General features: G+C 38.0%; 1 protein-coding gene across 2 annotated transcripts in view; it reads left to right on the top strand.

The window, feature by feature from the left end:
• FAR2 (fatty acyl-CoA reductase 2) overlaps positions 1–12,522 on the top strand; it is a 189,844-nt gene extending 177,322 nt beyond the window's left edge. For both annotated transcript variants that reach the window (XM_003828833.5, XM_034936107.3), the window contains 3 exons: positions 202–331; positions 11,048–11,175; positions 12,080–12,522. In XM_003828833.5, coding sequence (XP_003828881.1) covers positions 202–331; positions 11,048–11,175; positions 12,080–12,242 — 421 coding nt within the window. In that variant the 3' untranslated portion in view covers positions 12,243–12,522. The remainder of the gene's footprint in view (positions 1–201; positions 332–11,047; positions 11,176–12,079) is intronic.
• Positions 12,523–14,119: the final 1,597 nt, after the last annotated feature.

The raw sequence follows: 14,119 nt of genomic DNA, 5'->3' as shown, positions 1-14,119 counted from the left end.
TCCTTTAGATCCAGCCCTTTTCTTTTTCTGTTGAATGAATAGAGAGTTAATGTGGAAGGAGAAAAAAGAAGAAGAATTTTAATGAGGAATGGTAGACAGGGATAATTTTTGTATTTTCTTAAAAATAATTTCTCATACATCCCTGTAGAGTGACAGGGAAGTGGTGCGCTGATATTTACTCCTATCTGATGGTTATCTCAGGATGACAAAGCTCATGAATCGGCTTTTAAGAACTGTTTCCATGTTGGAGTATTTCATCAACCGGAGTTGGGAATGGAGCACATACAATACAGAAATGCTGATGTCTGAGCTGAGTCCTGAAGACCAGAGAGTAAGTATAGCACTGACTTAAGCACCAGGAAAATGCTACTCACTTGGAATTTAGAATTATTTGATTTGGAAAGCTGATGAATGAATAAGACGTTTGGTTATAGACACAGATTTTGTTTTGCTTTGTTTTTCTAAGAAAATCAGTCAATGCTATCAACACCACCGTAGGAAACAAGTTTAATGTAAGTGAGAAATGTAGGTTCTTGGACTTTGGTTAAATCTTTAACTGCTGATCTGCCAACATGTTTTATCTACTGCACTTCAATCGTTTTGTCACTCCTTGATAGTTATCATTTCTACAAACCCTCAGTACCTCTGGGTGGCTGTGTTCTTCCCTTATCTGCCACAGCATATGACTTCAATGAAAAATAATGATTTTATTGCTTATAAACTCAATCATCCACTATTATTGTCCAATCAAAATTGTTCTGCCTCTCCCAGCTACAGTTCCTTCCTTACCTTGTTAAAGCTAATCCCTACACCTATGCACTCTGCCTCACCTCAGACCTCCCTCCATCAGTGCTGCATCGTCGATCTCCCTCTCTATAGGATTTCTCTACAACAGTTCAGACTTTCATTTCTCAAGACAGGTCTTCAGTTTAATTCCTTAGCACCAGCACCACTTATTTCTTTAACTTCTTGGCAGTCACAAAGGATAAGTCCTAAAATCTTTGCATATTCTGAAATTCTTTTGTATACTATACATGTTCCTAGCCTTTTTCTCAGTCATGTATCCCGAGCATGCAATTGGTAAAGTTTTTAACTAAATTTTAAGGTTTTCACTCCATATTGATTGACATTTCCCACTAAGAAACAATTTTCTAAAATGTGTCTTTTGATTTATTTTGTACCTGACAGCATGTAGAAGAAACCAAGTCACACTGGGGAGTAAATATCAGATGGCTCTATTTTCCAGGTGTCGTCTGTCACCCCTTTCTTTGACTAGGAAAGGGAATTCCCTGACCCCTTGCATTTCCTGGGTGAGGCGACGCCTTGCCCTGCTTCGGCTCACGCACGGTGCACTTCACCCACTGTCCTGCACCCACTGTCCGGCACTCCCCAGTGAGATGAACCCGGTACCTCAGTTGGAAATGCAGAAATCACCCGTCTTCTGCATCGCTCACGCTGGTAGCTGTAGACTGGAGCTGTTCCTATTCACTCTTCCAACGGGCTTAACAAATGGCACACCAGGAGATTATATCCCACTACTGGCTTGGAGGGTCCTATGCCCATGGAGCCTCACTCATTGCTAGCACAGCAGTCTGAGATCAAACTGCAAGGCAGCAGCGAGGCTGGGGGAGGTGCGCCCGCCACTGCTCAGGCCTGAATAGGTAAACAAAGCGGCCCGGAAGCTCAAACTGGGTGGAGCCCACCACAGATCAAGGAGGCCTGCCTGCCTCTGTAGGCTCCACCTCTGGGGGCAGGGCACAGACAAACAAAAGACAGCAATAACCTCTGCAGTCTTAAATGTCCCTGTCTGACAGCTTTGAAGAGAGTAGTAGTTCTTCCAGCACACAGCTTGAGATCTGAGAATGGGCAGACTGCCTCCTCAAGTGGGTCCCTGACCCCCAAGTAGCCTAACTGGGAGGCACCCCCAAGTAGGGGCGGACTGACACATCACACGGCCAGGTACTCCTCTGAGACAAAACTTCCAGAGGAACGATCAGGCAGCAGAATTTACAGTTCACCAATATCCGCTGTTCTGCAGCCACCACTGCTGATACCCAGGCAAACAGGGTCTGGAGTGGACCTCCAGTAAACTCCAACAGACCTGCAGCTGAGGGTCCTGACTGTTAGAAGGAAAACTAACAAACAGAAAGGACATCCACACCAAAAACCCATCTGTATGTCACCATCATCAAAGACCAAAGGTAGATAAAACCACAAAGATGGGGAAAACACAGAGTAGAAAAACCAGAAACTCTAAAAATCAGAGTGCCTCTCTTCCTCCAAAGGAACACAGCTCCTCACCGGCAACAGAACAAAGCTGGACAGAGAATGACTTTGACGAGTTGAGAGAGGAAGGCTTCAGAAGATCAAACTACTCCGAGCTAAAGGAGGAAGTTCGAACCAATGGCAAAGAAGTTAAAAACTTTGAAAAAAAAATTAGACGAATGGATAACTAGAATAACCAATGCAGACAAGTCCTTAAAGGAGCTGATGGAGCTGAAAGCCAAGGCTCGAGAACTACGTGACAAATGCACAAGCCTCAGTAACCGATGCGATCAACTGGAAGAAAGGGTGTCAGCGATGGAAGACGAAATGAATGAAATGAAGCGTGAAGAGAAGTTTAGAGAAAAAAGAATAAAAAGAAATGAACAAAGCCTCCAAGAAATATGGGACTATGTGAAAAGACCAAATCTAGGTCTGATTGGTGTACCTGAAAGTGACGGGGAGAATGGAATCAAGATGGGAAACACTCTGCAGGATATTATCCAGGAGAACTTCCCCAGTCTAGCCAGGCAGGCCAACATTCAAATTCAGGAAATACAGAGAATGCCACAAAGATACTCCTCGAGAAGAGCAACTCCAAGACACATAATTGTCAGATTCACCAAAGTTGAAATGAAGGAAAAAAAATGTTAAGAGCAGCCAGAGAGAAAGGTCGGGTTACCCAAAAAGGGAAGCCCATCAGACTAACAGATGATCTCTCGGCAGAAACTCTACAAGCCAGAAGAGAGTGGGGGCCAATATTAAACATTCTTAAAGAAAAGAATTTTCAACCCAGAATTTCATATCAAGCCAAACTAAGCTTCATAAGTGAAGGAGAAATAAGATACTTTACAGACAAGCAAATGCTGAGAGATTTTGTCACCACCAGGCCTGCCCTAAAAGAGCTCCTGAAGGAAGCACTAAACATGGAAAGCAACAACCGGTACCAGCCACTGCAAAAACATGCCAAATTGTAAAGATCATCAAGGCTAGGAAGAAACTGCATCAACTGACGAGCAAAATAACCAGCTAACATCATGATGACAGAATCAAATTCACACATAACAATACTAACCTTAAATGTAAATGGGCTAAATGCTCCAATTAAAAGGCACAGACTGGAAAATTGGATAAAGAGTCAAGACCCATCAGTGTGCTGTATTCAGGAAACCGATCTCATGTGCAGAGACACACATAGGCTCAAAATAAAGGGATGGAGGAAGATCTACCAAGCAAATGGAAAACAAAAAAAGGCAGAGGTTGCAATCCTAGTCTCTGATAAAACAGACTTTAAACCAACAAAGATCAAAAGAGACAAAGAAGGCCATTACATAATGGTAAAGGGATCAATTCAACAAGAAGAACTAACTATCCTAAATATATATGCACCCAATACGGGAGCACCCAGATTCATAAAGCAAGCCCTTAGTGACCTACAAAGAGACTTAGACTCCCATACAATAATAATGGGGGACTTTAACACCCCACTGTCAACATTAGACAGATCGACGAGACAGAAAGTTAACAAGGATATCCAGGAATTGAACTCAGCTCTGCACCAAGCGGACCTAATAGACATCTACAGAACTCTCCACCCCAAATCAACAGAATATACATTCTTTCCAGCACCACACCACACCTATTCCAAAATTGACCACATAGTTGGAAGTAAAACACTCCTCAGCAAATGTAAAAGAACAGAAATTATAATGAACTGTCTCTCAGACCACAGTGCAATCAAACTAGAACTCAGGATTAGGAAACTCACTCAAAACCGCTCAACTACATGGAAACTGAACAACCTGCTCCTCAGTGACTACTGGGTACATAACGAAATGAAGGCAGAAATAAAGATGTTCTTTGAAACCAACGAGAACAAAGACACAACATACCAGAATCTCTGGGACACATTCAAAGCAGTGTGTAGAGGGAAATTTATAGCACTAAATGCCCACAAGAGAAAGCAAGAAAGATCTAAAATTGACACCCTAACATCACAATTAAAAGAACTAGAGAAGCAAGAGCAAACACATTCAAAAGCTAGCAGAAGGCAAGAAATAACCAAGAGTAGAGCAGAACTGAAGGAAATAGAGACACAAAAAAACCCTTCAAAAAATCAGTGAATCCAGGAGCTGGTTTTTTGAAAAGATCAACAAAACTGATACACTGCTAGCAAGACTAATAAAGAAGAAAAGAGAGAAGAATCAAATAGATGCAATAAAAAATGACAAAGGGGATATAACCACCGATCCCACAGAAATACAAACTACCATCAGAGAATACTATAAATACCTCTGTGCAAATAAACTAGAAAATCTAGAAGAAATGGATAAATTCCTCGACACATACACCCTCCCAAGACTAAACCAGGAAGAAGCTGAATCTCTGAATAGACCAATAACAGGCTCTGAAATTGAGGCAATAATTAATAGCTTACCAACCAAAAAAAGTCCAGGACCAGATGGATTCACAGCCGAATTCTACCAGAGTTACGAGGAGGAGCTGGTACCACTCATTCTGAAACTATTCCAATCAATAGAAAAAGAGGGAATCCTCCCTAACTCATTTTATGAGGCCAGCATCATCCTGATACCAAAGCCTGGCAGAGACACAACCAAAAAAGAGAATTTTAGACCAATATCCTTGATGAACATTGATGCAAAAATCCTCAATAAAATACTGGCAAACCAAATCCAGCAACACATCAAAAAGCTTATGATGATGATCAAGTGGGCTTCATCCCTGGGATGCAAGGCTGGTTCAACATACGAAAATCAATAAACGTAATCCTGCATATAAACTGAACCAAAGACATAAACCACATGATTATCTCAATAGACGGAGAAAAGGCTTTTGACAAAATTCAACAATCCTTCATGCTAAAAACTCTCAATAAATTAGGTATTGATGGGACATATCTCAAAATAATAAGAGCTATCTAGGACAAACCCACAGCCAATATCATACGGAATGGACAAAAACTGGAAGCATTCCCTTTGAAAACTGGCACAAGACAGGGATGTCCTCTCTCACCACTCCTATTCAACATAGTGTTGGAAGTTCTGGCCAGGGCAATCAGGCAGGAGAAGGAAATAAAGGGCATTCAATTAGGAAAAGAGGAAGTGAAATTGTCCCTGTTTGCAGATGACATGATTGTATATCTAGAAAACCCCATCGTCTCAGCCCAAAATCTCCTTAAGCTGATAAGCAACTTCAGCAAAGTCTCAGGATAAAAACTCAATGTGCAAAAATCACAAGTATACCTATACACCAATGACAGACAAACGGAGAGCCAAATCATGAGTAAACACCCATTCATAATTGCTACAAAGAGAATAAAATACCTAGGAATCCAACTTACAAGGGATATGAAGGACCTCTTCAAGGAGAACTACAAACCACTGCTCAATGAAATAAAAGAGGATACAAACAAATGGAAGAACATTCCATGCTCATGGGTAGGAAGAATCAATATCGTGAAAACGGCCATACTGCCCAAGGTAATTTATAGATTCAATGCCATCCCCATCAAGCTACCAATGACTTTCTTCACAGAATTGGAAAAAACTACTTTAAAGTTCATATGGAACCAAAAAAGAGCCCGCATTGCCATGTCAATCCTAAACCAAAAGAACAAAGCTGGAGGCATCAGGCTACCTGACTTCAAACTATACTACAATGCTACAGTAACCAAAACAGCATGGTACTGTCACCAAAACAGAGATAGAGACCAATGGAACAGAACAGAGCCCTCAGAAACAATGCTGCATATCTACAACTATCTGATCTTTGACAAACCTGACAAAAACAAGCAATGGGGAAAGGATTCCCTATTTAATAAATGGTGCTGGGAAAACTGGCTAGCCATATGTAGAAAGCTGAAACTGGATCCTTCCTTACACCTTCTACAAAAATTAATTCAAGATGGATTAAAGACTTACACGTTAGACCTAAAACCATAAAAACCCTAAAAGAAAACCTAGGCAATACATTCAGGACATAGGCATGGGCAAGGACTTCATGTCTAAAACACCAAAAGCAATGGCAACAAAAGCCAAAATTGACAAATGGGATCTAATTCAACTAAAGAGCTTCTGCATAGCAAAATAAACCACCATCAGAGTGAACAGGCAACCTACAAAATGGGAGAAAATTTTTGCAACCTACTCATCTGACAAAGGGGTAATATCCAGAATCTACAATGAACTCAAACTAATTTACAAGAAAAAAACAAACAACCCCATCAAAAAGTGGGCGAAGGATATGAACAGACACTTCTCAAAAGAAGACATTTATGCAGCCAAAAAACACATGAAAAAATGCTCATCATCACTGGCCATCAGAGAAATGCAAATCAAAACCACAATGAGATACCATCTCACACCAGTTAGAATGGCAATCATTAAAAAGTCAGGGAAGAACAGGTGCTGGAGAGGATGTGGAGAAATAGGAACACTTTTACACTGTTGGTGGGACTGTAAACTAGTTCAACCATTGTGGAAGTTGGTGTGGCGATTCCTCAGGGATCTAGAGCTAGAAATACCATTTGACCCAGCCATCCCATTACTGGGTATATACCCAGAGGATTATAAATCATGCTGCTATAAAGACACATGCACACATATGTTTATTGCGGCACTATTCACAATAGCAAAGACTTGGAACCAACCCAAATGTCCAACAATGATGGACTGGATTAAGAAAATGTGGCACATATACACCATGGAATACTATGCAGCCATAAAATATGATGAGTTCATGTCCTTTGTAGGGACATGGATGAAGCTGGAAACCATCATTCTCAGCAAACTATCGCAAGGACAAAAAACCAAAAACCGCATGTTCTCACTCATAGGTGGGAACTGAACAATGAGAACACATGGACACGGGAAGGGGAACATCACACACCGGGGCCTGTTGTGGGGTGGGGGGAGGGGGGAGGGATAGCATTAGGAGATATACGTAATGCTAAATGACGAGTTAATGGGTGCAGCACACCAACATGGCACATGTATACATATGTAACAAGCCTGCACGTTATGCACACGTATCCTAAAACTTAAAATATAATAATTAAAAAAAAGAAAAAAAACAATACATCAGATGGCTAACTGACCTTGCTTGCCAGCTAAGGGTTTCACTTCTACATACCAAACTTACTGAGTGTGATTCAAATCAAAGCCCTAGAATTATTTCCTAAGCATTATCCATGTCAAATACAATAAATATTATATTAGGCACAAAAGGCAAGATTTAGAGGGATATTTTATCTGAAATCATTGCTCCCTCTCAAAGTGACATGAAATAGTTATTCAGAAATGTTTACATACCACATATAGACAAAATTCTTCAAACTAGTGTTTGAAATGAATGATGATTAAGCCAGTTTATAAATCAAAAACAAATAAACAAATTCAAGCTATTGTAAGTTCTTTTAAAATTTAGCTTTAAACTCTATGTAGGCTTATCCTTATGTATTTTCTCCATGGAATTTTCCTGCCTAAATAACTCAAAAGGTAATGAGCTTAGTTTCATTTCTGACATTTTACTATTTTAACCTTTCAAAATTTTATGAAAAAGAATCAAAGCTTCAGTGGATTTAACGTATGCTCTCAAAAATATCTTAGCAAAAGTAATAGTACTAAATGTAATTACCAAATTCTGGTGTGGCTCAAAATTCAGTTTGAATTGCCATATGGAACCAGGATTCTGAAGAGGGCCACTTTGAAATCAAACTTAGAAATGTTAAACACTATAAAAATAAAAGCCTCTGCTTATATGAATGACTAAGCAGTATTAATGATAATATGAAAACCATATCCAATCAAAGTGATAATGGAATTTCTTTCAAAAAGCAATTCAGCTTTTGGACAAGTCTTTGAAACTCTCTGGAGCAATCGCATCTGCTCTCTTTATTAATACTCCAAATCTCACAAAGGTTTGAGGTATCTTGCAAAAAATACATATAATGAAAGAACAAAATAGAAATAAAATAAAATGCAAAACCAAGGAAAATATGAATCAGAATATGAAGTCACAGCTAAAAATTTAAAAAGAGAATGCCCATACATAATCTACAAGATCCTACTAAGTTGCTGTAGTTAATTTAAGCAGTGAATTTGTTCTTGAGCTTTCTGGTAGTAAAGTGAAAAGGAAAATATAGTTTCATAGGACTCATTGTTCAAAAGGAAGAATGAATTAGAAAAAGTTATCTAAAGCAAATACATTTATGACTTTTTTTTTTTTTTTTTTTTTGAGACCATGTCTTGCTCTGTTGCCCAGGCTGGAGTGCAGTGGCAAGATCTCGGCTCACTGCAACCTCTGCCTCCCGGGTTCAAGCGCGTCTCCTGTCTCAACCTCCCGAGTAGCTGCGACTACAGGCGCATGCCACGACGCCTGGCTAATTTTTGTATTTTTAGTACAGACGGGGTATCACGATATTGGTCAGGCGGGTCTTGAACTCCTGACCTCAGGTAATCTGCCTGCCTCGACCTCCCAAAGTGTTGAGATTACAGGCATGAGCCACCACGCCCGGCCCATTTATGATTTTTAAAAAGTTATTTCTTGTCATGTTTCTCCATGCAAGTTGAGAGGATAAACCAAAAGCAATATGCACAATGAATCAGCAAAGGGCTCATTATTAAATGTCTACTGAATGCCCAGAATGTTAAATAGGGATAATAATACTTAGTTACTTTCCTCCGAGTTCTAAGATGGTTTTCTGTGATTAAAATATAACATTTAATTTGCATATAAAGGAGAAAGAATCGAGTAGCCCTAGAGAACTACTAAATCTTTAAGATGTCAAATTCAATTACATTCTTTAGAAGTGTAATATTTCCTGAAGAGAAACAGAGCTAAATATAGACTCTGGAGGAAAGATGCAATTTATGAATTAAACCCAAGAGATTCTCAGAAAATCGTGTAGCCATTTTAAAGTTAACAAACTTGACCTTTAGTGGTGATTGGCTTTTTGGTTTTGATAATATATGCCTTTTATTTGGTACCATCTAAGCCTCGATCAAAGACTAATTGTCTGAAAAAAGGAAACTAAGAGTTTACTTTGGTCATATTCATGTAAAGCTTATATACAGACTAAATAGAATAAATTGTTGTGTAACAAAAAAGAAACACTTTTGGTGTTCAAAATTAATATTTAAATTAATTTGACCAAAATTCTATAATTCATTAATGTATTCAGCAAGTATTTATTGAATGTCTACTTTGTGCCATTCAAAGGAACATCATTCTTGTTGTTCTAGGAATATCATTTATTTGAATTAAGCCGTTTTAGCTATTAAAGTCCTTCCTAGTGAGGCCTCACCAGAAGTTCAGTAAGTTAAGAGTAACAAGCAACTCTCTTTCGCTGTACGTGAAACTCTCCACTAAAGATAGGCTTTTTTTTTTTTTAATGTCCAGGGATTAATAGACAAAAAGTGATCTGAGAGTGCTGTATGTCCAAGCAGAGAGAAGAGTGCCCAATTGGAAGGACAAAAGCACCTTAAACAAACCCTCCACTTGCTAAGATTTATAAATATTAGACTTTTTAAATGCTAGCACAAGTCCATTTTCCAGGCCATTCTCTCCAAATACATGAAATAAAACTCTATTGAACCAAATCCACTCACTGATGCAATCTTTTATTTGATAACAGGGTCATACCAAACTCTCCAAGAATACCTAATACTTGAAATATTTCCAGAGATGATACCAGAATCTTCTTGACACTCTTTCTACTAACAAGTTTTAGTGCCCTAAGTTCTTTATATTCAATCAAAACTATTTTTTCTAATATATTTGAAGATCATTTCCCTCCCTTTCTTTCTCCAATTAGGCCCTTTATATGGAGATTTTGAAAAGATCCCTGGATGGCTCAAGAATGACCTATCAGGTTTCTCTTCCTAACTCATCCTATCTCCATTTGTAATCCATATAAATCTGGGCCACCTCATGATCCTGTGTCAGCTCAGCATCATTTTCAAAGTACGCAAAAAATAAAATCTATGGAATGCAATTCAAATCTTTACTCCAGCTTTTCCATAACAAACCAAAAAAAGAATACATTTTTGGTTATGCCAGTGTTTTTCTTTTCTCTTCCTCAAAGATACCTTAAAATTTTTTTAATCATTTTTCTTTATTGTCACTCTCTGTATCTGTCTTCTATGTGGCACAATTTCTCTCCCTAAACAGATCAATCTCTTCCTTCTCCTTCTTCCCTACTCCTCCACCATGTTGTGATCACTCCTTTTTTCTTTCACTACCAATCACTCTCTTCTTAAATATAAATTCTGGTAACTTATTCCTTAAGGCTTTGCTTCCCAAAGTTTAATCTGCATAATGAAGTGGTAATGCTGTAGGAAAGAATGGTAGAACAAAGGGATAACACCAAAATTTAAGAGGAAAGGGAAAGTTGCATCATTTATGTTTTGGTCACTAACATATTATTCTATCACTTTTAAAAATAATTACTCCTCGGTTAGCTGAAATATATACCAAGCCAACCATAAGTTTTCACCAGACTATGTAATACTATTTCCTTTAAATCTCCCTCACAAGAAATGTGAAGTGTTTGTGTTTGATCCATGTTTAAATATTCCTATGTAAATAGTAATCCATATTATCAGTACCTTTGAAATAATGACTCAAATAATCTCTCCTTTGGAGAGGGTCCAACCTATGTCTCCCAAATTGAAGGTCACTCATCTACGTAGAAGAAACCTCAAGTGGACAAAGTGACTGTCCAGCACTGCAATTCTGGCAATCTATAATCTCTCTTGCCTCTCAGGTATTCAACTTTGACGTGCGCCAGTTGAACTGGTTGGAATACATTGAAAATTATGTTTTGGGAGTTAAAAAATACTTATTGAAAGAGGATATGGCTGGGATCCCAGAAGCAAAGCAACGCTTAAAAAGGTAAGTATAATCAGTCAGTTAATATTTATTGAGCACCTACTGTGCATCGGCTTTATACCAGACATAACATTTGTGCAGAGGAGAACGAACATTTCTTGAGCATTTACTACATTACAGGTCCTGCACTCCATACTCTACCCTGTAACACAGTTTCATTTAGACTTCAGCACACCTCTATGAGGCAAGTATTACTTTTGTTACCCCATTTTTATGAGGCAGATATCTAGATTTAAACACAGCAAATAACTTGCCCATGGTAATTGCACAGTAAGTCTAAGAGCCAGATTTGAACCCAAATTTGTTTCTTCTACCACACTCTGTCATAATGGGATATAAATACCCAACAGGCAGGAGACCTGATTATGCTATTTAACCTAGAAAAAAGTCACTTCTCAATTTTTTCAACTTCCTTAAATTTCTTTCAATCGTAATCCCTGAGGGACAAGGAATTCTAGCACTCTGGTATAATCCTGGTAGAAGCAGAGGATCTGTAGTGCAGAGATGATAAGGATAAAAAAGTAGCTTGCAAAACAGGAAGGAGGAACATTGAATAGCAAGCCAAGAACTTTAGAATGTACCTTCTAATGAACAAGAACCAGTGAAGATTTATGATGTGGTAACATGACCAAAGTATATTTACAAGATTATGCTAGTCATGTTTGTAAATAGTTTCAAGTGGAGAGAGGTATAAGAGAAATTAGGGAAATATGGTAGAAATCTGACTATTCAGCAAGAATGCCGTGGAAATGAAAGATGCAGAAACCAATTGGCCAAGTTATATCAAATACTCTGAGCACTTCATAAATACTTGCCAGTCATATCCAGGAAAACACATATTTATCTTCAGATAATGTGGTTGGGTATCTGGTAGTTTTAACTTTGGTTATGTCTGTCTGTTCCCTAGGCTCCGAAATATTCACTACCTCTTTAATACTGCCCTCTTCCTTATCGCCTGGCGCCTTCTCATTGCAAGATCTCAGATGGCTCGGAATGTCTGGTTCTTCATTGTAAGCTTCTGTTATAAATTCCTCTCCTACTTTAGAGCATCCAGCACGCTCAAAGTTTAAGAGCATTTAGCCATCGCTTTTTATCTGGAACCTCTCAGATACCTCTAAAACAGCAAACTGTGATTCTCAAGATTAGAAAGTAACAAGGAATATGCCCAAACTGTCAAATGTCACCTGTTATGTATTCGTCCCTATTCCTTAACTATGTATTTTTATTTCAGTGAGAGAAGGAAAGTTGTAAACTAGCCCATAGTCACCTATATTTTAGGGGAAAAAAATCCAAATTGTTTCCTAACATTCTATTTTATGCCCTTGCGTATTAAACGTGAAAGTACTCCCACTTTTCTATATTTAGTTTTTCTTTTCTCTCTGAGATGATTCATTTAAACTCAGTAAATATGGAAAGATGCATGGCAGAAGCTGAAATGAGCTCAAGCAGTACTAACCTTGGAACCATTCTGGGTACCCAAAAGAAAAATTTAAAATCAAGATGAGTAAAAGGAGAATGGTCTCAATATCCTCAAAAATGCAGTAAGAGAAGTAATTCCCCACTGAAAATGTCTCTCTGTCTTTCCGTGTTATACCCTGGAGTCCTGATTGAGGGGTGGGGGAATCAGAAAAGTAGGTTTACATTTAACATTTTTCTTAACTACATTCACTTCTTAAAAAGGAACAAGAGGTGTAAATAAGTATGTATAGAGTGAGGGATTAAGCATATTTGCATTGGGGACTCGTGTATTATGCTTTTAAGTCAAAATTAATATTCTCAAATTTGAATTTGATAGCTATTATTTCTAAATCTTTTTAATCCTCAATTTTCCTGGTAACCTTCTTTCAAGAGTCTCCTTCTTCTAAAAGTTGCCAAACCCTTTATATTTAAGCTTTTTCCACTCAGGACTCAATTAGAGTGGTCAACAGGGAGAGGGATGGTCCCATTTGATCTTTGCCACTGAGCAAAACAAAACTTCAAATGAACTTTTAAACTGTAGCTTTAGTCTTCTGGTATAAAGTGGGGAAGATTATACTTATGTGATCACCAAAGGATTTACTAGTATCTTGGTCATTCCAATTGCACAATGTTAACTGTACAACATACAGCAGAAAAGTGAATAGACTTCACTAAGGGATTCTAAGTTTAGAAAATAGGTTTTGTTTTCTTAAAAAATTTTGTGTATAATACAAACTAATGAAAACTATACCTATTCTCCAATTCCTATAGTAATAATAATGTAACTGTTACACCAACTTTCCTCATATTTGAGAGATGAGTACATGTTGGATTGCAGCATTTCTTCATGTTAAAAACATGGAATATTATTCAAATATAGTACTTGGGGCCTAAACAACTAAAATTAGTCACTGCATAACTAGTTGAAAACGGCATAGGCATAAAATGTTAATAAAGAATGGCAGTTATATTTATGCTCACTTCCTGGAGTAATTGGGTAATATTCAGAAAGGCACATCGTGGTAGTTTAAGTGTACAAGGCCTTAGGGCAGTATCTAGCCCAGTATTATTCCAGATTCTCCTGAGCTCTATATAAAGGGCATTTTGGAGGAACTCTTCTGGGCAGTATCTTTCCCAATCTCATCTAAATTCTGGGAAATATTTTCCATAGCAGACAACCCAGCTCTGAAACTAAGCACCTGGTGATCTTTAGTTTGAGATGTCTATATGGTACTTTTGAGTTATATCAATTAAGATACAAGCTATAGACATGATAAAAATATGAAATCAAGATATAGCTCAGTGGGATTGGATTAAGACATAATAATAGTTCTAAGAATTCACTTTTGATTGTATGTTTTACCAATTCAATAACTCCACTAATCAAGTATTCACATTTTGACTTTTGATTAAATAAAAATTTGAATTAAAATTATTCCCCTCTTCTAGTGTTGTCTTTAACCGTTGACTACCGCAGCACTTCTCCCTC

This window comes from Pan paniscus, chromosome 10 (assembly GCF_029289425.2).
Source record: "Pan paniscus chromosome 10, NHGRI_mPanPan1-v2.0_pri, whole genome shotgun sequence".
NCBI lineage: Eukaryota > Metazoa > Chordata > Mammalia > Primates > Hominidae > Pan > Pan paniscus.
Note: the sequence above shows the minus strand (reverse complement) of the source record. Positions and strands in the feature narration are given on the sequence as shown.